Source organism: Taudactylus pleione, unplaced genomic scaffold, assembly GCF_031769625.1.
Source record: "Taudactylus pleione unplaced genomic scaffold, aTauple2 ptg000095l, whole genome shotgun sequence".
Lineage (NCBI taxonomy): Eukaryota > Metazoa > Chordata > Amphibia > Anura > Myobatrachidae > Taudactylus > Taudactylus pleione.
The window spans coordinates 23,478,699-23,502,721 of NW_028284497.1; the positions used below are offsets into that span (position 1 = coordinate 23,478,699).

Below are 24,023 nucleotides of genomic sequence, written 5' to 3' on the forward strand. Positions count from 1 at the left end.
GTGACTGGATCTTCAGAAACAGGTGGAGCATATTTGGCTGGAGAAGTGAGATAATCCAAGTGGATTTGGCTATGTCCATTCTGGTTGATATCTGACCTCTACTCTCTGTTTAGAGATATGAGTGAAGCGGAAAACACCCAATTAGTGCGCCACATATACAGTCTATTGCTTTCATGTTACAGTGAAATAGCAATCAATATAGCTGTTTTAACAATTGCACAAAAAAGGGCAAGTTTGCTGGAGTGACAACATAGAAAATAAACTGTGACTGCTTTGTAGTATTATTAATGTTTGTAGTAATTATGTTTTTGCCTTTTATTCCAATCTGCAAAAAAAGTTTAAGCAAAAATAATCGATAGGGTTTTAAATTATCTAATTTAGCTTCATTATTATGTAAAACGCTGCCAGATTGGCTCAAATCTTACTAGTGTATTTTATACATTCAAATGGAATATATAAGAAATGTTCCAACTTTAATATGTCCTGATTAGGAACACGTTTTTTTATGAGAACTGACGCAGAATGCAGTATGGAACAATCCATGTCAAAGATGACTTGAAAAAGATATCTATTTTAGAATTTTTCTATAGTCTTTTTATAATAGCAATTAACATCAGTGACTGATCGTATGTTATTCATATCTAAAAAGCTAGAAAATTATTTCTACATGCCTCATTATTGTGTGTTATATTGGCGTATTAAATTATGAGCCATAATATTGCTGAGGATGACATTTACAGCTGCAATTTTGAAATATGCTATCACTTTTGTTCTTCTTAATGAGCTGCAGTCAGTATACTTTATAATTTACATTGCAATATTACTCCACATTATTGTAATAAAATGTACTTGTTCTTTTTTGCATGTGGCAGACCCCAGTGCAGATATTTGTAACTTTTGTGTTTTAAAGAAATTGTTTTTGAGAATTAAACTTTAATTTTTTTTATTATTCTGTTTTAGATGTTTTCCAAATTACTGTGAACATGGAGGAAAATGCTCACAAACATGGAATGATTTTCACTGTAATTGCTCAGATACAGGATATACAGGAGCAACTTGTCATTATCGTGAGTGTTTAATTGTATTCTAGAAATATTGGTAGACTGGCTAAAAGTAACAAAGCACTGAGTAGGGTTTATTTATATAAGAGACAAGCCATAAATCAGACAAAAATTGGTATTTTTGCTGCAGATGAGGCTTCTCCCTATTGAAGAAGTACTTGACCAGAATATTTTTTACTATTTTACTTATACTGGTGGAAGGGGTCACAGTCCAACTATGTTGCACTGCAGGGGAGGGGGAAAATAAATTTAAAACGTGTTTATAGACCTGGGGATGAATTACATCTTAGGCCATCTCCAAATTTTAGCTGAATTTTTGTCAGGCTGGTTCATCCTAGTGCTGGTTATTAAGAAAATATTGGTGACCCCACGCCATCCCCATCCCCTATTTTTCAATACTAGCTAGGCTTTGAAGCCTGGGGTTGATTATAATTTTGGGGTAAGGGGGAGACCACATGTTGTTTGTTTGTTTTTGAAATATCCTGTTTTAACACTTTTTTAGCATCAAAGCCTTCACAGTTCCTATTGATCAGGTTTATTATTTGGGTGGGTTTGCCGTCATTTCTAAACTCAATTGTTGTGTTCTAAAGTCTGGATTGATGGCAGATACCCATCAGATTTCCTTTTAATAAATCAGCGGATCACAATAGCACCAGAAAAAATGCTTTAAATGAATAGAAGTAGCCAACTATTGAGTTTACTTATAGAAATATTGTGATCAGGAAGGAGAGAAGCTTTAATAATGGATAGAAAAAGTAATACTGTACATCTCTAAACACTAGCATAAGCAAGAAAAATTTATTAATTATAATATTTAGTCTTACTTTTTTGGGGAGATGTACTAAGCTCCACCTGTTTCTGGAAAGTGACAGAGAGTGATAAACTGCCAGCTACTCAGCTCCTAACTGTCATGTTATAGGCTGAGTTTGAAAAATGACAGTTAGGAGCTGCTTGGTCGGTCATTTATTACTCTCTAATTTATCACTTTCCAGAGCTTAGAACATCTGCCCCCATGTTTTAAATACTTGCTAATACAATAATAAGGAAAACTGAGCAAAACAAAACAGAACAAAAAATATGGGAGCCGATGCTGAGTTGTGCAGTGCTTAGCTTACAACAAACATAGCATTGGGTAAAATTATACTGGGAAGGGTGGGTTGCTTGCTGAACATGGTGGGTGCCATTTATGGCTGTGTTCTTCCACCACCATGGTTCTAGTCTAGCACTTTCCCTGGCACAGGGAATAAAGAGAAAGTCTAGAACTTTCACCTTATTCCCTGCCAGGCAAGTCCTCTAAACCAACCATCTTGGCACCAGTATTGGAGTGCACCTTTTAGTGTTGGACAGGAGTAGGGATGGTCAATTAGCGTTTCTAAATCAATATTTTAAATCGATATGGAATCGACAGCTCTGTTTTTAATACAGAGAAAAGTCATCAAAATAGTATCTACTCCAAGGATTGCATATTATTTTCGCACATATGCATTTGGAGGAGTCAGGATCCAACTAGCATTTACAGTTAGGAAAAAAAGAAATAGGAAATAAAGAAAAAAGTCACAAATGAGAAGTGGAGGACGAGTCGCTGGGGATCAGGAAAGTAGATTGCTGCCAGCATCTTGATTTTAAGATCGATCCTGTTGATATATCACACCTCCACGATCAATCCAGAAATTGTGATTGATTGGGAACAAACATCAATGTCTATGAAAGATCGAGCTTTGGTGCTCAGACCTAGACAGAAGCTGTCTACACGAGACCCAGTAAGCACCTGCATCTCCATTATAAACCATTGTCCCCATGAGCAGCTTTCACTTATGAGATATTATCACCTCCACAGCCAATCTGGTGATCTGCATCCAGGAGCTGTCACTTTCTTGTTCAGCCTTACTGATCCTGCTTCTTTAAAGCCTGTTCACTAAACCGGATATGTCCCTTCAGCATTAAAATTCTGGTGAACCCTTGCATTGTTTCCTGGTCCACCTACACCATCACAGATCTCAATATTTATCTGTGGAGCTCCAACCAATTGAGCTCTTTACTCCCTGCAGAGCTCCCATCCAGCAAAGCCATTTAAGCTACACAGGCCTTATTCAGTGGCGCCTGCAAATCTCATCACCACTGCAATTCCATACACAGCAGACTTTTGAAAATATGCTAAATACTTAACTAATGTCTTGTGCACACAGATGCCCACATCGAGCATCTCACATCTGCCAATTATGTACAAAAATGAAACATTGGAAATATCAGTCACACATGGAAATTCTGAGCAAGCTTATGCTGTCTCTGAATGAGTGTCTCACCTAAGATGCCGTGACCTCTCAATCTGCATAGGAATTCACAATAGCTGACTAGGGCATGGCCAAAAAACTGTTGTACCTGTGTTTTTTTAGCTGCCCCCATTACCTCCCCCACAGACTGACTACCTATCACTCACTTTGTGAAGAAATCCTCCTAAAGGCCACCATCGTAGACCAATTGATTTGCACTGCACACATGAGTGTGTAGTGCAAATTTGGCTCAGTAGAAAAAAATCACTTGTATCCACCTCTGAATCAAGCCCACAATGTGTTTGACCAACAGAGGGAACAGCCTCCCCTCTAATGTTCCTTTCCTTTCTGTTAATCCATGCTTCAGGGAGTGCTCCATTGTATATTCATTCCTGCTTTGGATTTATAGATCCCTGCCTTCACATTGCCCAGTGCTACACTATTATCTGTGTAGAACATTCTGCTCCTGCCACTTTGGTGATTCAAATATCCACTATCTAAAGATCTCCATTACAGGCTTACAAACACATTGGTCATCACCCACAAGCCTAAGTGTAGTCATACGTACAGTGGTTGGGGATCCAGTCACCATGTTGACAGTTATAATGTTGACATTTATAATGTTGACACCACAGTGTTGACAATAGACATCATATCGACATGTCATCTATGTAGACATTATTAATGAAAACTTGTTAAGTATGTGGACATGCCGTATGCCAAAATTTTTACCATTTCAATATTTTCATGTCTATCTGGTGCATGTTGACATGATAACTGCTGACTTAACATACCACACCCCTGGCTGACAGTGTTGCTACAGCCATATTTCTCTAGGGAATATATTTACAAAAGTGAGAGTTTTTATAAGTGTAGATGCTGCCCATAGTAACCAGTCAGATTCTACTTAACATTTATCTAGCACTTTCTAGAAGATAATAACTAGAATCTAATGGGTTGCTATGGGCAAGATCTCCACTTCTAAAAAAATTCACTTTAGTAAATATACCCCTAAGTGTCTTGGGTACTATACAACTTATGCTCTTCACATGCCATTGTACCACTGGTAACATCTGTATTGAGTCTTCAGCAATTAATGTCTTCCATATTGCTGTCATGACATTGTAAAGCTTAATACAAGGAAATATTGCATCTGTCAACATAAAAAACAGTTGTGCAATTATCAATTTTTGGATCTCCAATAAGGAAGGATAAGAAAATAGCAAAAGAAAGAGGTGGCAAAACCATGTGACCATTCACCTCAACCAGACCTTTGCTCTTTTTTGAAACTCACACATTTTACTGCCGTACAGATGGAAGCCTACAGTACCTGGTCTGGCTTCTCCTGAAACAATGGCATATACCCACCCAAATTGACGATGCTCCATATGCAGGTCATCCAATTTCCAAAAAAAAAAATACTCTTTCCCAGCAAGACATGCAGGTGCTTGAATTTAGGCTACAAAAGTTCCTGTAGTCCCATATTTTCTATGTTCAATCAGACATTACACACCAGGTGTCAAGAATAGCCACCTTAGAAGAACATAAACTCACCTCTGATGGGCTCCTTGTGCAACTCTCTGACACATTGACACACTGTGCTTCTTTCATGAAATACTTTAACTTTGATAGACTTGCCCTAGACATTTTAGTACATTATTCATCAAAATTAATTATTTCCCAGATTTTGAAGAACTGCACGTTCTAGACAACATTCTTAATTTTTGGGATGAAGTTCTACCTGGAAATGCACTAACCAACTGTGGGATTTGCCACAGACAGGGATATTTACATACAGTATTTTAAATAAACATGATATTTGTATACTACAATCACATAACTATGTGACCTTCAAAGACAACTGATTGCTTTTGTTTTTATTTAGGTGTACAGTATCTTAGCAAAGGGGATGGATATTATTGTAATCAATTATTGTTGTTTTATATGTACTGTAATATATAAAAACTTTAGTTTTTTATTATTTTTTATTACAAAACATTTTAAGCTAATCAGTAATATACAAGGGTGGTTCAATGAGTAAGGTAACATTACCTATAACGTGTAATGTTCTCCATTTCATTCTAATTTCCCACCAGGCCAGAGCAGGTACAGTATACCACTGCTTCCCCTCATGGCCATTAGACTGCACTTCCTATCAGCCATACTGTCCCAGCATCAGTGGGCTGGGCTGGCAGAAACATGGTCAAACATTAAGGTACATAGAGTAATCAGATTTTAGTGTCTAAAAGGCACATCAGCAGCTGAAATTCATCTCCAACTTGTTAAGGTGTACTGTGATAATGTCATGTCACGGAGACAGTTTTGGGTGTGGTGCATTGCCTTTGATAACAGCACGACAGACGTTCAAGATGAGCAGTGACCTGGCTGCCCAAGTATGGGATTGTCTCCTGAGCATTTGACATAGTACCATGAGGAGGGAGTGCAATTCCTGCAGCATATTGTTACAGATGATGAAACATGTGCATCATGAGACACCGGAGACAAAGCAAGCATCCATGACATGAAAACATGCTTTGTTTCCACCATTAAAGAAATTCAAAACAACTCCATCAGTATAGAAGGTCATGGCGACCATGTTTTGGAACCACAAGGGAGTGCTTCTAATTTGTTTCCTCACCAAGGGAGATACTGCAAATGCTGTCCACTTATGTGACACATTGAGTGGGTCGTGGAGGGCAATTCATAGAAGACAACATGAGTTGCTATAAACAGGCATTGTATTGCTGCACAATAACCAGGCCACACTCAGCCAACCACTCATGTGAGTTGTTACAGCGCTACCATTGTGAGGTACTGGACCATTCTCCCTAGAGTCCACACCTGGCCCTGAGTGATTTCCATCTATTTGGAACATTGAAGAAGCACCTGGATGGAAGGCGATTCACAACGATGGTGAAGTTCAGCAAGCTGTCATGTTCTGGCTTGACACTGATTTATTCTATGCCAGGAAAGATGCCTTGGTGTTCTGTAGGAACAAATGCTTAGACAAGTATGGGGAATATGTGGAAAAACAATCTGTCCCAATGCCATACTACTGATTATATGTATATATACAAGTTGAATACATTTGCACAATGAGAGATATTATTACCTTATTTATTGAACGAGCCTCATAAATCTCCAAATAGATCCAATTGATTTTATAATGTAAGAAAATAAAATATGAACAATGTGGGTGAATAATTTTTATAACCACTGTAAATATTTAAAATGAAATGCAGAATACAGTCTGAGATGTAGTGAGATTATACAATTGAGAGATCATTGATTGCTTGTACTTAAGGTTCCTTGCCATGTTAAACAATTTTCAGACACCATGTATGGGCATAGATTTTTTAGATACCCTCTATGGGCAGTGCAGTGGCTAGTATTGCTGCCTCACATCACTGGGGACATGGGTACCATTGCAACCATGGCACTATATGTTAGTATGTTCTCTCCATGTTTTCATGGGGTTGTTTCGAATGCTCTGGTTTACTCCTACATTACCAAAAATACCATACTATTTCTGACAAAAAGGACCCCGGTTTGTATGTGTGTGTATTTATGTCTGTGTGTGTGTATTATATTGAATTTATACCATAAGCTCCAATGGGGAAGGGACTGATGTGAATCATTTAATATTCTCTAGCCCTGTGTAATATGGTGACCCTCTAAAATATAAACAATAATAAATAAATTATAATAAATATTCACTGCCATCAACCTTACTTTAAAGAACAGGGTGTCAGCAGGCATCCAGTAGCAAGCCAATTTCTTATATTTCTAAAATTATTTTGTTACTGGTTGTTATAGGAGTTATCTACAGTGAAGGTGAATGTTAAAAAATATCCAACATATATATTTTTAAAATTGGATGTTATGATTCCTACTTTGAAGAATGTGTATTTTTGACAGACAAAGTTACTGTGTTGGTTAATACTGTATACAATGTTGTTAAAAGGAAAAAAAAGGCATACAAATTACTTTTCTTTTTCAGCTATATATGAACAATCATGTGAAGCATATAAGCACAAAGGGAATTCATCGGGATTCTACTATGTTGATTCTGACGGGAGTGGCTCTCTTGGACCATTCATGGTTTACTGTAATATGACAGGTAATACATATTATGAATTTTCTATTATATTTTAATTATATATGACAGCGCATATATGTACTAAGGAAAAAATAATTATAAAGTAAAGTTTATTTATATATAAATCATAAATGTAATCTATTAGGCCATACACCAGATGTGGTCCTCTTATACATTTCCTTGACTCAAAGCTTCCCTAACTCTCTTTGCATGTAAAATTATAAAATATATTCAAGTAGGACATATATTTATAATGCATGTTGAACAATTATTAATAAAAAATTTTTATCAAGGGATTTGTTAATAGTACACATAAACTGAGAATTTATATTTTCACTATAATGTTTTCTCACTTTTAATGATTTTTTTGTTCTTCATTAAATTTGACTCCATTTTTTTAAACATTTAACTGCAGCTGTACTTACTGTATATGCATTTTAGCGATCATCAACCTTTGACAATCAAAGTGTTATAGAAGGTACAGTAGTTCACTGCATACAAGTGTATTTGAAGGACAACTAACCCTATTTTGTTTGTACTCCAAAAAGACAAGATCTGCTGCAAGTGCAATATGTACAAATTAAAAAAATACAGAGAACACACCTTAACTAGTTTTTGGTTTTGACAATAACATCAGAAAACTATTGTCTGCTTACTAATTTTCTTTAACAGTAATTTCAACCAGTATTTATGCAGATTATGCAGTATTTGTTTTATTATATATTTTCAATTTTGTTTAGTCATTATTTTGGTGAACATCTAATTATTTATTGTTTTCCTTGTATTTGTACATCTTTGTAAATGAGTAATAAAGCTGTTCCTTATAGAAGTCATTTTAATTGCATATTTTATCAAATAAGGTAAACAACAGCAAAAAAGGATATAAGATTTATACAAAACAAAGAATGTTTTACTGTGCACATATAATAAATACCCTCCAATGTACTGAAATATCTGAATGGTTTCACTGTGGTGAAAAAAAACTGTGGTGGTACAGTACATGAGTCTTTGTACTGTATGATGATTTTCATAGTGCATATTAACAGTAGTGTATGTCTGCCTGTCTATCTATACTGTATGTATATCACTGCCTAATAGTGAATGTTTTTATTACATATAAAAAAATGATTTAACAATGACAATGTGGACAGTGTTATGTCCAATTTGGGCCTGATTCTGAGTTGGGAACTAAAGCTGGGTACACACTAGGTTAAAGGGTAATTCGTCTGCCCGATGTGCCAGTCTTGCCCGCCCAGTTGAGCTGTCAATCACCGCCAGGTCCGTGCAGTATGTGTACGACCAATCAGCCGGTCGCCTGTACACACCAGCAGATGACCGATATATCTTTCAGATATATTGGCCATCTGCTGTGCTGCACAGCAGATTGGATATGTCTGTGAACTACATCATTCACAGACATATCCGCTCTACACACCCAGCGATGTACTATATATATATAGCCCGTTCAATTGACTGGGTGATATATCTATCAGTGTGAACCCAGCTCTATCAGATAAAGCAATTAACGTCGACAAACCATGTTGCAGTGCAAGGGGTGCAAGTACATTTAGGGCCTGATTATAGCACAAGCAATTGTTTGTAACTGCATATGGGTAAAAATTTCTGAAAACCCCTATGATGCATGCATTACACAGAGTTTACGCACAAAGGTGCTGTTGCAATCAAGACAGACTGTATCAGAAAGGTGGCGGAAAAGTGATGGGTGGTGGCTAGTAGCACACGCAAAAATCTTATGTTCAGTGGGCGTATTATGGGAATGTTGTAGGCGTGTGAGTGCAAGCAGTTTGGTTCACAGATGCATAACCACCAGCATAGGAGTCCATGGAGAAACTACACCTGCCATAGGGCCCATGCAACTCAGTATCCAGCCCTTATTGTTTTAGCATGCAGAGTATACTATATACTGCAGAGTATACTGTATACTGGCTGCATTTTCATGCAGTCCACAAATGCTGTACAGCTTTATTTTTACACTGGAATATATATTTCAGTTTGGAAATGCCCCTCTTAGCTTTAAATATCTCTGCACATTTTAAATCTGCCCCACCTGCAGTGCAACATGGTTTTACCAAGGTAAAATATTACTTGCTTTTTTTGCTTTACTCCCAACTCAGAATCAGACTCTCTGTCTGAATATGATCTTAGAAATTCTTAATAAGCTAATATTCCTCCCTTATTCTGGCTGATGAAAGACAAATTTGTTTCCCTTGTTATGGCAGCTTTTTAGGTGTCCCAAAGAGTGTGAAGCATACTTGTCAACTCTCCTTGAATGTTAGGGAGACTCCCTAATATAGGGGTTATCTCCCTGAATCTCTGGAGAGTATAGCAATCTCACTGATGACAGACCGGGTAGGCACAACACAGTAATGATGTTTTTGCTCTACAACCAACATGGACAAAAAACTGGGTAGAAGAATAAGGAGCTTGTGAGCTACAACAAAATGGGTATATGATGGTGGTAGGGAGATAGCTAGAGGCATCATTTAGGATGCTAGAAAACTGTAGCCCATGTCAGACATGGGGAAATGCATCAGGCGAAGGGCCCAATGTTTTCCCCCTGTGCATGCATCCAAGATGCACTACACATGCATCCTGATGGTTATGGCTGGGAGAAGCAAATCAAAATTGCACAGCATTTAGATCCATGCAATTTTCATGGGTATTTCTGAGTGGAAACTGTGGGGTGGCTAAAAGACAGGATTGTGTCGTGGGCATGTTGGTCTCAGCTGCTGCACCTAAAGATACAGATACACTGACACATGCAACCATGGTCCCTCTGACATTCTGATCCGGACATAAACAGGTGCAGTGTCTGACGGTGTGCCTGATGGTCCACCGATAGTGTACACAGGGCCTGATTCATAGCGGGACGCTATTTGGGCTCGCTCGTTCAGAAAAAGGGGCCGGCTATTTAAATTGAGCGCTCGCTCTTTGCGGTCTGTTGACACCTCTATGTCTGAGCGAGCGAACGAAACATGCGCTCGCTATTTTGTAAAGACACCCCCTGGCCGCTGGCATCCTACGTCATCTCCGCTATTTATTTGATTAATCGAGTACATCGAAAGGCATCTGAACTGCTCGCAGTGCTTGTGGTTGGATTTTCCTACCGCAATCTTGCGAACAGTTCAGGATAAGAAACAACCAAGTGACGTGGTCGATGACGCTGCTTTGTTAATTATGCACACCCTTAAAACACCCGTTTTGACCTTTTGGCACGCCTGCGTTCGGATCACCACTCCCCATTTTCAAGCACCTTCCCCTGTTACCACCCACAAACGCCTCATCCTGTCACTCAAATTAGCAGGCACTCGCTATTTTGCGAGTGCTCAATTTCCGATCGCAATGACTGGTTGGCGCATGTGCATTACGACCCATACGCATGCGCAGATGTGCGAACATCGCTCGGAGCGAACAAGCGGCCGCTTATGAGCGGCTCTGAATCAGGCCCACAGAACCATATGGCTGAAGTGGTACCAAGGATCATACAGGAACAGGTCTTGAAGAATAGCCAAGGTCAAAACTGGAATTACCAAGCGCAGTACCAGGGAGAAGACAAAATCATGTCGCAAGCAAAGCCAAGGTCAGGAACATGCAGTAAGAAACACTAGTAGAAGGAATACCGGAGTATGGTTTGGTAACCTATACTCTGGCACTGTTTATTGCCCAGAGACTCCTTCTTATAAGGAGGAGTTCTAATCTTGTGATGTCACATATGGTGCACCTGTCTCTTTAAATTTCACACAGGTCAGTTCCCTCTAGATACATTCAGCTTATACCTGAAATTTGCAGATATCCTGCAAATTAATTTTCATAAACAAAACCCTTAGAGCACACTGGGGCATGTAATAAGGGAATCACATATTTTTTAGTGATCAAAACCTGGTTTCTAGACTCCAGGCCTAGAGGGAACTAGTCAGGGGCAGAACTATGGGAGACAATGGAGGCGCCTGCTGCTGGGCTCCAGCTCTGAAGGGGCACCTCCTCCATTGTCCACTATATATTCACCCCACTGTAACTATGTACCCAGAGTGTACCCCTTCCCTGAAAAGCCACCATACACTAGTGGAGAGCTCCATGTCAGACCATCAGCTGCTGTCTTTGTCTATCTATAGTCTGTCTGCATGTGAATTGCTAAATTACAGTGTCAGCGGCTGTGACGGGGGCACCAAATTATAACTTGCCTCCGGGCGTCTGGGATGAACTTACGCCACTGGAAGTAGTGTGTGAATTCCAACAAGAAAACTGTTAACTTAACTAACATTATGATAGGAAAACCTACAAGGAACACTCCCAAATAAATGAGGGCCTGATTCTGCAAGGATCGCTATTCTGCCTACAGTACATTTATGCAATGCAGTTGCTAATATCAGCGGTGATATGTAAATGTTTGTATTCACATTGCAATCGCAGCCTAACATAAGGACGCCCACTTCCCCTTACTCGCATCCATATACTTTGGCAACATAGCGAAACAATCGGTAACATCAAGTAACATCGGACCCATATGCACAGTTAAGGCAGGTCAGACCTCACTCAGGAATTGCTTACTTCAGCGCATGCTATGAGGCCTCAGGTTGCATATGGAGTCACAGTGGATAATTCAAGCATGCCCCTGCAATGCCCCTCTATCCGCAGCCCAGGGGAGTGGGGAAGAACACCAGGTTTCAGACTAAGCCTGGGATGTTGAGAGAGGGGTACCCATTTATTAGGAGGGTCCCCACCCCCATGAGATCCCAGGCTTGGGCTGACTGGCTTTGGGTGTGAATGATTTGGTTGGGAGACCCGGTGATAGGGTCCAATGGCTGCCGCATTACACCCCAGCCAGATTTGAGCCTGGTGCTGGTTTTAAATATAGGGGGCCCCTACACATTTTTTCCCCCTATTTTTAAAACAGGACAGGATCAGCAGCCAGGTGCTGGTTTCTAAAATATATGGGAACCCTATTAATTTTTATCCCCATATTTTTAGGGACCAGGACTGGTTCTGGTTATGCTTTTGGGGGGGAACCTACATAGTTTTTTTTAAACATTTCACTCTTTTTTGACTATTTACAGGCAGAAACATACATGGATCACACTGATCTGTGTATGTTCTGCAGAACTCGCAGCTCACAGGCAGGTGAATTGATTTCCCAAATTTGGACAGGAGTTTTGACCATTTTCATGAGAATTTTGAAACTCTCATCTTGGTAAATGCCCAAATCCTATCTTCACTAGTGAAAAGTTACTCAAGTTTGGCCAATGGTGAAGTGAAGAGAGTTTGCTAACTCTCCAGACTTTTCCTGTAGCAAGGAGATTTCTCTCCCGAGTTTGAAATTAGTAAATTTGCAAGTGGGAAAAAATGACTAAACTCTCCAGAGAATGCTAACTCGACCAAACTGGAAACTTAATAAATTTACCCCTAGGTCTTTAATGTATTGCAAGCAGAAAAAAACAAAAATCAAATTGATCTTGACTCTAATATTATTTGCCCTACCAGTGTTATTTATTTCCAATTCTTTTTTTTGCAATCAATTATTATTAAGTACCCTAAAGCATACAAAAAGTTGCACAAATGCAACAATCATCTCAAAGAATACCTAAAGTAGGTACATTTTCAAAGTACAGAAACAGATCACAAAACTGATAAGAAACATGGAACAAACAGGGTACTACAGACAAGGGAGGAAAAGGGGAAGGATAGATGAGGGGAGGAGCCTTTGTGGTGGCAAGTATCATGTTGTATTTATGGGAGTCTTTAAACTCTACCCAATAAAACCAGGTAGAGATAATTTCAGAGTGTCTGTGTAAAACAGAAAGAGTAATGTCTCCATGTCCATAAATTGATAAATGAAGTGAAACCTCTACTTAACAGAGGGGGCTGAAGGGGATTTCCAGTGTTCAGGGATCACTGCCTTAGTGGCATTGTTTAAGTGTTCATTGGTGATTTTTTATATCGATAGGCAACAGGGAGTAATTGAAAAGTGAGAATTGGAAATCAATAGGGATGTCTGGGAGAGAATTTATCTTGGAAATGGAGATTACCTGTTGCTTAAATGCTGCAATCCCAGGACAGGTCCACCAAATGTATAAGAAAGTGCCAAAAGACATTAGGAACACATGGAAACAATATGCTTAATGCTCATACAACATTACCACTGTGAGATAATTTATAATGTGTCTCTGTGAGCGGTATGTAGTTATGTGACCACCGGTCACAATCCCGAAGGCAGAATGCCGGCTAGGGATTTGTGATAGGTGTCGAGATACCAACGCCTATCATAATCCCGATGCTGGAATCCAGAATGACGTGGGCCCATATGAGGTAAGTTTGGGGCACACATCCTCTTAGCCATGGGGGGTTAGAGTTAGGCACCCCTGGGGGGAGGTTGGGGTTGGGCACCCCCAGGAGGGATAGGTTTAGGGTGCAGGGAGGGGGGTTAGGTTTAGGCACCCCTGGGGGGAGGTTAGGGTTAGGCTCTAGTGGGGAGGTTAGGGTTAGGCAACCCAAAGGGAGGGTTAGGGTTAGGAAGTAGAAAGCTATCATGTATTAAAAAATAGTCTATTTTGCTATATAATTGGTTGGGGTGGTAGAAAAAGGTAAAATCCTAGCCGAGGTGGTGGTGGTAGAGGTGCCATGGGTCAATCAGCTAATGGTTTAGGAATGTGCATCTCACCTTACAATGAATATGAAAGGAAGTGTGAATCACCCCTCAACATTTTTATGCCCCTCTGAGGCTCCACCAGATGGTCTAAATCTCGAGTAATGAGGACAGGATGGCCTACATTGGGGTTATTAAAGGATACCAATGTAAAGTCCTGCACAATTATTTTACAGTGGACCAAGAGACCATTCTGCTTGTTCAGTTGGGTGGTGGACAGATCTGAGAGGTGTATTCTACAAACAAATAAAATAGTGACTCCCTCTATGATTTTGCTTCACTATTTTTGCTAGAAATGGCAGTGGGATAGTGGGAGTAGTATATTTAGAGGCAGAGTCCATAAATGAGTTTTTTTCTGAGTGAAAGTAGTGCAGGGATTGAGAGCACTTTCACATTTACAGTAAATATTTTTAAAACATCATGGGTAGAAGGCAAAAGAAAAATCAGAGGTGAACAGTATGAAAACAGCAGCAAAGGGAGGAGGTCTTCTGGAAGGAAGAGGGAAAACAACAAACATACAGAGCATACGAATAAACATCACAAACTGAATCCAATATAAAGAAGTATAATATAATATACTGAAATATAACTAACAAATGTGGCCAAGCTGAGCAGGACGGCAAGCATAAGCGGCAAGGACATCCTGACAGAAGAATTGCCCAAGTATCAACATTTAGGTATTTAATTGAAACCTAACATCATAAACAAATAACAAGCTGCATAAAGCATGTAGATTGAAAACAGCTAAATAAAATAAACAATAACCACCATGGTATGATAGACAGGGTCCACCAGTGCACCTCAATAAGAGCAACATATCAGTATGAGTAAAGTATAGCAAGGAGAAAGGTAACTTGGCTCAAGTAGTTGGAAACAAGTCAGCCATGCTCCTTGGATCGAAACCAAGAAGCCAGAGGCCTGTAATTTTTCCTAGCACATTTGGACCTGGAAAGGGGGAGTCTATCTGGGAATGGAAGGCAGACCAGTCATAAAGGGTCACCATCTGGATGTTGAAAGAAAAGCAAATGTCCATCAGCTCTAAGGGTAACATCGGTACAAGAAATTTTACACAGTTCATTCAAAAGAGGTTTATGCCTTGATTGCTAAAGGTCTTGGAATATCTTATTTTTTCTGCCCTCAAATTCTATGGAGGCCAAATGACGGGTGTTGTTAAGAATATCCTCTCTCACAATGAAATATTGGAGTGGGATATGGATGGGCTCTCTTGAACAGGGTCTGAGTATCTAGGTAATTGGACAGGATTTTGTTGACGATTTTGGTCAGAACATCCACGGTGCCATTTTGGGGAAATTCTTAACATTGTTATGATGTCTGCTGTTATACAAATCATTAAGCTGAGTCTGGAAGGAGTGCAGCTCCAAGGATTGGCAATCCACCAATGAACAAAGACCCTGTAGAACTCCATTAGTCATTTCCTTGGTCTCCTCTAGACTCTCAATCAGCCCAGAAATGTGAGCAATATTTGTCTGCAGGAAGTCAAGGCTGGACCCAAATCTTTCCTCTAATCAAGTTTTGAGTTGCTAGATGTCAGATATGGTTGGAAGAGTCTTAAGGCACTAAAGGATTTCGGAGTTACTGACTTCAGTGTTGGCAGAACTTGGTGGAGACTGTGCTTTGGACAATTGTGAAATTGGTGAATATTTGATGTGGAGAAGAGATCCTTGCACCTCACAGAATAAGACTTTTGCAGTATGAAAAGGCAGGAGGAGCAGTGGATATAAACAGCAATAGAGGCTGGGCTTTCTGATAAACAACAACAGTGGCTAGACACACTGGTGAACAACAAGGTTGATCTCTCTAGAAATCAAAAATAATGGTATAGAAAGCTGGGTGGCAACAGTAGAGAGCAGATATGCTGGTAAACAACAATGTAAGCTAGACATGTTGTAGCAGTTTGAAGAATGTCAATGTGGGTGGCAAGGTGGCAGATGGCAAGGTGACCAGGGAGAAAAGCAGGTGCTCACCTGGTCACTGATGCAGCTCCTAGCAGGAGCAACCCCTGGACAGTGTGAGTAGTAGGAGGTCAGGCAACAGATGAGGCAAGGTGGTCTTGATAATCAGTCAGGGTAATGTCCAGGGCCTGGTAGCATCCGGATGCCAGAGGGAGACTGATAAGAGGAGGTTTATCACCCAGTCTCCATGGCAGTCTTTGGCAAGTGTAAGCCTCAGGCAGGGTGGCTCAAGGGTAACTTTTTCCCCATATCACATGTGTGCTAGAATATGTGACAGCAGAAGGCAATAAACAGAAATTTGTTCAGTGGGACAGATATTGAGATTAAGGGCTAAGTGCTTCTTTTCAGTGGAAAGTAATTTGCTACTGTATGTCAAAGGAACCAAGAGGGTTTTCTGTTACTATCTCTTTTTGTCTGTACCCCTCCTCTGTGTATCTGTCTCTATTTTTATGTTAGTCTCTCTGTGTAAAAGTTTTTATGTGTAATTCCCACTCCCCCTGTCTACTCATAATTACCTCTGTAGCCCTCCCCTTGTGGGTCACTGTCCACTTCAACATTTGTGCCTCTGCTTGCTGTAATATGATAATTTTTTATGGGGCAGCCTATTTAAAAAAGTATCACAACAGTACTTGAAGTTCTGCAAAACCTGGAAAACGATATATTTTTTTAACATGTTTCTGTCACGTCTTGGCGTGCGCTTGGACCCGGAGTGGAGTCGGATGAGGAATGAGGACTTGTTTGCTGGTACTTGAAGGCAGCCGGCCTTAGGGGAGTATGACTCATGAAGCAGTGGCACGTGACGGGATCAGAACCAGGCTGCGAGACACTGGCGGAACTTAGAGACCCGGGGTAGGCTGGGTATAGCAGGTAGACGGGATCAGGAGACAGGTAGTAACAGGAGCAAACTGCACCAAGGCTGAGAGGGGAGTCTGCAGAAACACACTGGTACTGACACTTTAAATGAGCAAAGGAGCACAGAGAACTAGCTCACAGCATACGCTGTGATAGACGTTGCACTGGCAACTAAAGAGCCTCTTGACAGCCCTTTAGTACCCTCAGGTAGTGCAGGATTGGTTGCTAGCCTCCCCAGCCCAAACTAAACCTGATTGGCCAGAAACGACATGTGACCCAAATCCAAGATGGCTGCACCCAGTGGTCACAGCATGGAAGCTCTGCCAGTCTCAGCCCCTCTCACCTGCCTCCAAATGGAAGCCCTTGGTCTGCGGAGACTCACAGCACCCAGCGCTATTCTCCAGGAACCTGCACCTCTGCTGGAAACACCATGCCACAGCGCCCGGAGCGGTAAGCGCCGCGATCTCAGCAGCCTGTCACCCCTGGTCGTGACAGTTTCCCTGTTTACATATACATTTAGACTATTGGGGCCCCTCTTTTTAAGTTCTCCATTGACCCCCAAATCCTTTATCCAACTCTAGGCTCTGGCAGACCCTGAGTCAGATATACTGTATATAGAGATAAACAGACCCAGCCCTGGAAAGCCGACCATCCCCCCACCCACACCATTGACATTGGTGTTCATGTGAAAGTGATGCAGTGTCACCATCTACTGCTGTCAACTCACAGGATTGTCAATCACCACTGTTACAGCTCCATTACAAATTTTGATCCTCTGGACAGTGCTCAACACTGGGGTTTTTAAGCTGCATGTATTTCTTGGCTACATGCTTAATCTCTGCAAAATATAATCTATTGTTATCTAAAAGTATTATCCCCTAAGTACTGTAATTACATTGCCTGGGAATGTGTATACAGTTATCCTTGATACTGGAGGAAGGAACTCTGGGGCTGATTCAGACCTGCTCACAAGTGCTATGTGCTCGCAAGCAGGTAAATGTTTACCCCCTGCACATGCGCCACCTCCGGCGTGCGCATGCGCGAGACCTGGCCAGCGACGGGCGCTCTGTCGCTATGGGTCTCGCACCAAAATGGGGCAGCTGTCGATTGTGATTGACAGCTCGCCCCGTTTTGGAGGCAGGCAGGGGGGGGTGGCTACACAAACGGAGGCGTTTCTGAAGGAACACCTGCCGTTTGTGGGAGGCACCACTGACATCACCAGTGGTGAGCTTCCTGCTCTATTTAGAGCAGGAAGCTCACTGGGGCTTGCGGGAACGAGACCCTACCACAAGGGTCTTGTTGCAAGCCCCAATAGTCGCGATGGTCGCGACCATCACCTGGCCACTCGTAGAAGCTGTGGGTGGTCACCCACAGCTTAGCGAGAGGCCAGGAGGCCGGCTCCTTAAAAAAAAAACGCCCTGATTCAGAGCGAGCGCTCTCAAAGAGCGTCTGGCTCTGAATCAGGGCCTCTATACATATTTTCAACGCTGATATTTTATCTCTCATTAGAATCTGCACAAAGTGTTCCTTTCCTCCAATACTGAAGAGGTTGAGTACTGTCCTGTTTACTCAGGTCATGTCCAAATTAGTTCTCTTATGGAGGAAGGTGCATCACCTTATCTATCTTATCATGATTATCCAAATATCAACTTTTTTAATATGCTCACTGCTCCACAGACCAATACCAGATCTCTCCAAATCTACTAAAAAAATATTTTGGAATGTTTTAAATGTGTCAAAATGTTAGCTCTATTGTTCTGGAAATTATAACATAGGCCCGACTTCCTTGTCTGCAATCAAATAAACTATTCTGGTTATTATTAGGGATGAGCGGGTCCGGTTCCCTGAGATCCAAACCCACCCGAATTTTGGGGATCAAGGGGGGGGTCCGAGGCGCCCCTCAGATCTTTCTTCCTGCCCTGGATCCCTAATTGAGGCAAAACCTCTCGATCCACTGTGTCAGATCTTGAGGTTTTGCCTCGAGCTAGCATTTTTTAAGAATGCCTTTGCCCTCAATGGGCAAAACGCCAATTGGCTGACAGAGCTGTCTGTCATGGCTCTCAGCCAATCAGCATTATGGTGCTCATTTGCATGTAGCATGGACCTGGGAGATCCGTGCTACATGATTGACACAGAGCACGGATGGGTCAGTGAGACCCATCTGTGCTGCTGTGTATACAGATGCATGCACGGACCAGGAGATCCATGCTACTTGCATCTGTGTCATTGACACAGAGCACTGATGGGTCCATGAGACCTGTCTGTGTTGCCGTGGTAAAAAAAAAACCTGTGTAAAAAAAAAGAATGAAATGGCGTGCCCCCTCCCAAAAAAGAGCAACCAGCCCCGGGCATTAGTGACCCAGTGCTGGGTGTGCTTAAATACAGAGGACAGATGACTTTAGGGGTCCCCTGTACTAAAGCACAACCAACACTGGGCTAGTCTGAACCAGCCCTGGTTTTCAAAATATGGGGACAAACAACGTAGGGGTCCCCAATATTCTGCGCAACCATCACTGGGCTCTGATCCGGTCCTGGTTCTGGATATACAGGGGAAAATAATTAGTAGGGTTCCCCTGTATCTTCCAGAACCAGCACCAAACTTTTTCTAGCGGGGTGCTGATGCCACAGCCAGGGGAGCCCTTTCACTGGGCTCCCCAACCGCAGCATCAGCCCTGACTGCTAGTCAGCCCAGGCTGGGGATCCCTAAAGAGCTGGTTACCCAATAAAGGGGTCCCCCTCTACAGGGCACCCCAGGCGCAGGCTGCTATCCCAGGGCTATCCCAGCTACCCCTGCTAGCGGTGGTTGGTGGGTTGATTGTGTGGTGTGGTGTAAATAAATAATAGCAAATATTGTTTTTGCAAGTAGAACTGCAGGTCCCAGCAAACCTGCCCCGCATGCTGGTACTTGGAGAACCACAAGTACCAGCATGCAGGGCATTAAGGGCCAACTAGTACCTGTAGTTCACCTTTAAAAAAATGTTTAAAAAAAACACAGGATACATACACCGTGACAGTATAAGTTTATTAAACATACATGCACTCACTTATGTACTGTACACACAAACATGTGTGTCCATTTTGAAGGAGGGAACATCTCCTTTTTCAAAATATGTAAACCAAGTGAAGTTATTCTCTGGCGATAATGCATGATCACTAGAGAACAACCCTGCCCTGAAGAAATAAATATGAACTCCAGGCATTAGGTAATCCAGAGATTGTGGTGTTCTAATGCTTATATTGGCATTAATAAACACAGGGCAAAAATGCATTATGACTCAAGTTCAGCCCACTGGAAGTGGGCTTCAGAAACCAGCAGCACTGTGGGACAGATGTATGAAATCTGGGAAGTGATAAAGGGGAAAGTGATAAATGACCAACCAATCAGCGCCTTGTAGCAGAAAAGCTAATTTCACATCAGAATGGGCATAACTGCACATAATATTGTGTTGGTAAAGACATGTAATTTTCCCTTGTACATTTGTATGTAGCATCTCCTTTGTGTGTGGAAAGATGACAAGCCTTTTGAGATGGGCAAGAGAGGTTATAGAAAGGTCTGTCTTCCTGAGTCAGCCATAAACCTGTCTCGCTGTATAGGGCATAAAAGAAATATAAAAGTGGTTAGATTGGTGGGCTCCTTAGCGCAAAGTGAATTAGTTCTGCTGCCTTTGGTCACTATTAGGGTTTCCCTTTAACCCAAAATGAAGCGGTGGACAAAATTGTTTTATATACTGTAGCGATCTGGGCACTGAACAGACAACTTATACAAATGAAATGTATAAAAATCAGAGATTTATTTTTTCTTTTAAAATATGTTATCACATAGAAAATAATAGAGAAAACAATATAGATAACAATGGTTAAACTTAGAATTGAGCAGAATATAATAGCAAAAAACAATAATAATTAGCTTCAAATGAAGCAAATGATCTGTGAATTTGACAGTTAGTACCAACAATAAAAGTTAGGTTTTAATTGTCGTTAGGCATACCAGTCTCTGGCAGTGAGTGTCCTAAGGTATTAATGCAGCAGGGGTTATCCGCTGCATATTCTCTTTCTGCTGGTGGCAGTTACCAAGTTGAGGGAGGAGGGCCCTGATTCAGATTGAGCGCTCTGGTCAGAGCGTTCGGCTCTGAATCAGGCCCAGAGTTTCATGGCCTGGTCCCACACTCCCACCTGGTCACACACTCCTACCAAACAGTGCCTTGTCAATGCTTCTCTTAACATGGTAAGCAGTGAACCTGCTAGCAGTGTCTGTCATGCAGTGACAGCCTCTGTGCCATGTGACAGGCATGTCCTATGCGCGGCTTGCACGCCGTCAGGTTAGAGCCATAAGGCAAGCTACCCCACTGCTTCCGCCATTGCCGTAAAGCAAGTTACCCAGATTGCGGCTGCGAGCCACCAGTCACTTACGAGCAACAGGTTGGTGACTGCTGGTGTAGGTTGTTGGCGCTTTGATGTCTGTTTTGATGCAGCAGCTCCCTGTAAAAGATAAATTAGGGGCTTTGGATTTGCTGGGCTTGGATACCACCATGCAGGCCTCCAGTCCAACAGCTCAGGTAGGTTTGTGATCTTAGTTTTTGACTTGTTATTTCTGCTCCTTCTGTGTCTTTTCAGTATTCTGCTTTGTGGTGTTTCTCCCTTTTCTTTTTTTAGATGACAGTTTTGTGAATTGGCTGATGGATGCCATTCCCACATCTGCTGACATCTTGTGCATTACTCCTATTGCCTTTAGATGATCTTAATGATTATATGTTTTTGACTGGTCTTGAAGATGGTTCTGATACAGTGTTGAATACTGAGGTTGTCTTTGAGCTATAAGGATTTCAAATAGGCAAATATTTAGATGTTTATGCCCTTACATCAATATCTAAAAAGGCTTAGGAAGCTGTAAAGTTAAAATGAGGCATTGTGGAGGAAGCATATAAATCCTCTAGCAACTGATTAAGTTTTACATAATCTTGGGGTGCTTCTTGGCATCAGTACAATCAGGAATTTAATTGGAAGCAGAATGGTTTAGTTATGAAGTATTTTGGTTGCCTCCTCTTCCTTTCCTCATTATGCCTCCATGGATAATACACCTAAGAGCCATTGTTATGATTTCCATAGTGGCATGTGTAATCTAGGTGCACTGTATTGTTTTTGACCACTTGATTTGCATTGTAGTGTTTCTCACCTTTTATATGTTTGCCCCTGGGTATGCAGAGAAACCACATCTCCTGCTCCTGCTGCTCTGGTCTCCACACAATCTGGGTGTGGGGTATCTAAATAAGGAGCAGTTTCCTGGTAACATGACAGGTACAAATTATGGTTGGATACTGGTACCCTTTGCACGAGGAGGCTGAATTTTCAAGTCACAGTATTTTTGAGGGATTTCCACTTCTGGCTTTTCACTTTGTTCAATTGCCTTTTGCAAACGACTTGTGGTCAGTGGTTGATATTGTGAAGGACAAAGATTTCCATTTGGGGAGCATGGTTGGGGCCATTTGCTGACAAAACTTTTGTCTAACCTTGTTCTTTCTCTGCATAGTGTGGTTCCCAAGAAGCTGATTGTCAGTTATTGATTGATCCAAATCTTTTTTATTCACCGGGTGAATCACCCAGACTCTATCAACAATGTGATTTCAAAGGAAGTTTACTGCATGAGCTATACATGTTTTTGATTCTGCACTTGCTAGAGTGCATTCCTTCATTAAAAAATGAATGCTGTCCAATAGGTAAATCTAAGTACCAACTTATATTATTTTTCATGTGTTCTCTTGCAGCAGACAAGTCTAGTCTAGGGCTTTTGTGTCACATAGATTTGCTAGCATATTTTTTTTCTTGCATTTGTATAGACAGAACAATATTACTAATGTTTTTTTATAAAAAAAAAAACATTAAAGAATGGGAAAGAGTAGCCCCATGTTGAAAGATTGTTGCCATATGGTTTTATTTGTGGTTTGTTACTTTGTCTACTATTAGCTGATCATTCCGTATGTTCTTCAGTCAAGGTTTTGTACATTAGTTTTGCTTTTACGATGACCTTTCACAGCACTTTTAGCATCAGTGAATTAGTTGCTTCATCCAAACATGCTCTCCCTCTTGCGCTTCAGCCCATGTTTTTTTTTGCATGATATTGTATGTTGGTGTGCTGGATTAGGCTTTCAAAAACTTAGGGGAAAATTTACTAAGAATCATGTTTGGGCAAATTTGCAATCTCACGCGAGTTTAGCCTGTTTTATTCCAACTTGCAAATTTGTTAAGGGCAAACACATGTGAACTTGCAGGAAACAGACATCAAAATTTGCATGAGTTTACAACACACGACCAAATACACCATCGGCCAAACTAGCAAGTACTTTCCATAGGAAACCATATAACTCGCAAATTTACCAAGATACGAGTTTTGAAACTCGAATGAGAAATTACCAAACTCATCAAAATAAACTTTTCAAATAGACGACCTCCTGAGGTGAGTGTTTGCCTGAGTTTGGATGTGTTTGCATGTGTTAACAGGTGTTTCAAGTTGCAATTAGTGGGAAAACAATAATGATGTTTTTTAAAAGTGCTAAATCAGCTGGATTGATTTGTGTGATGCAAAAATGTCAATATATACTACCATTGGTATTCAGTGCATGTGGCTGGGATTTCATGATCTCCTGCACAAAGGCCTTGTTCTATTCCACAGAAAAATTCACAATGCGCCCCATCTTGGTCTTGCCCCTCTGCCTGGGTGCCTTATCACTGCTCCCTGTACTGCTCTATAGGGCCTCTTGAGATGCAAACTCCTCCACCTCAATCTGGACCTCATTCAGAGGTGGTCATTAGTTACAAGCGGTCGCCCTGAATCAGGGCGGCCGCTTGCATCCTGAATGACCGCCTCCTTGTTGATCGCTAAGCTGTGGGTTAACACCCACAGCATAATGACTGACCAGGTTGATGGTCGTGATGGTGATCACCATCACGACCATCAGGGCTTACGACCAGACCCTAAGGTTGGGTCTGGGCACTCATGAGCCCCGGGGAGCTTTCTGCTCTGATGGAGCAAGAAGCTCCCCACTGACATCACTGATGATGTCAGTGCGGCTGCCCACAAAATGGTAGGCGTTCGTTAAGGAACGTCTCCAT

The 24,023-nt window shown here is 41.3% G+C and overlaps 1 protein-coding gene across 1 annotated transcript in view; it reads left to right on the forward strand.

Moving 5' to 3' along the window:
• Positions 1-24,023, forward strand: part of CNTNAP4 (contactin associated protein family member 4) — a 377,413-nt gene that overhangs the window by 266,475 nt on the left and 86,915 nt on the right. Inside the window, exons 11-12 of the mRNA XM_088470185.1 lie at positions 961-1,067; positions 7,332-7,451. Of these exons, the coding sequence (XP_088326311.1) occupies positions 961-1,067; positions 7,332-7,451 (227 nt within the window). The remainder of the gene's footprint in view (positions 1-960; positions 1,068-7,331; positions 7,452-24,023) is intronic.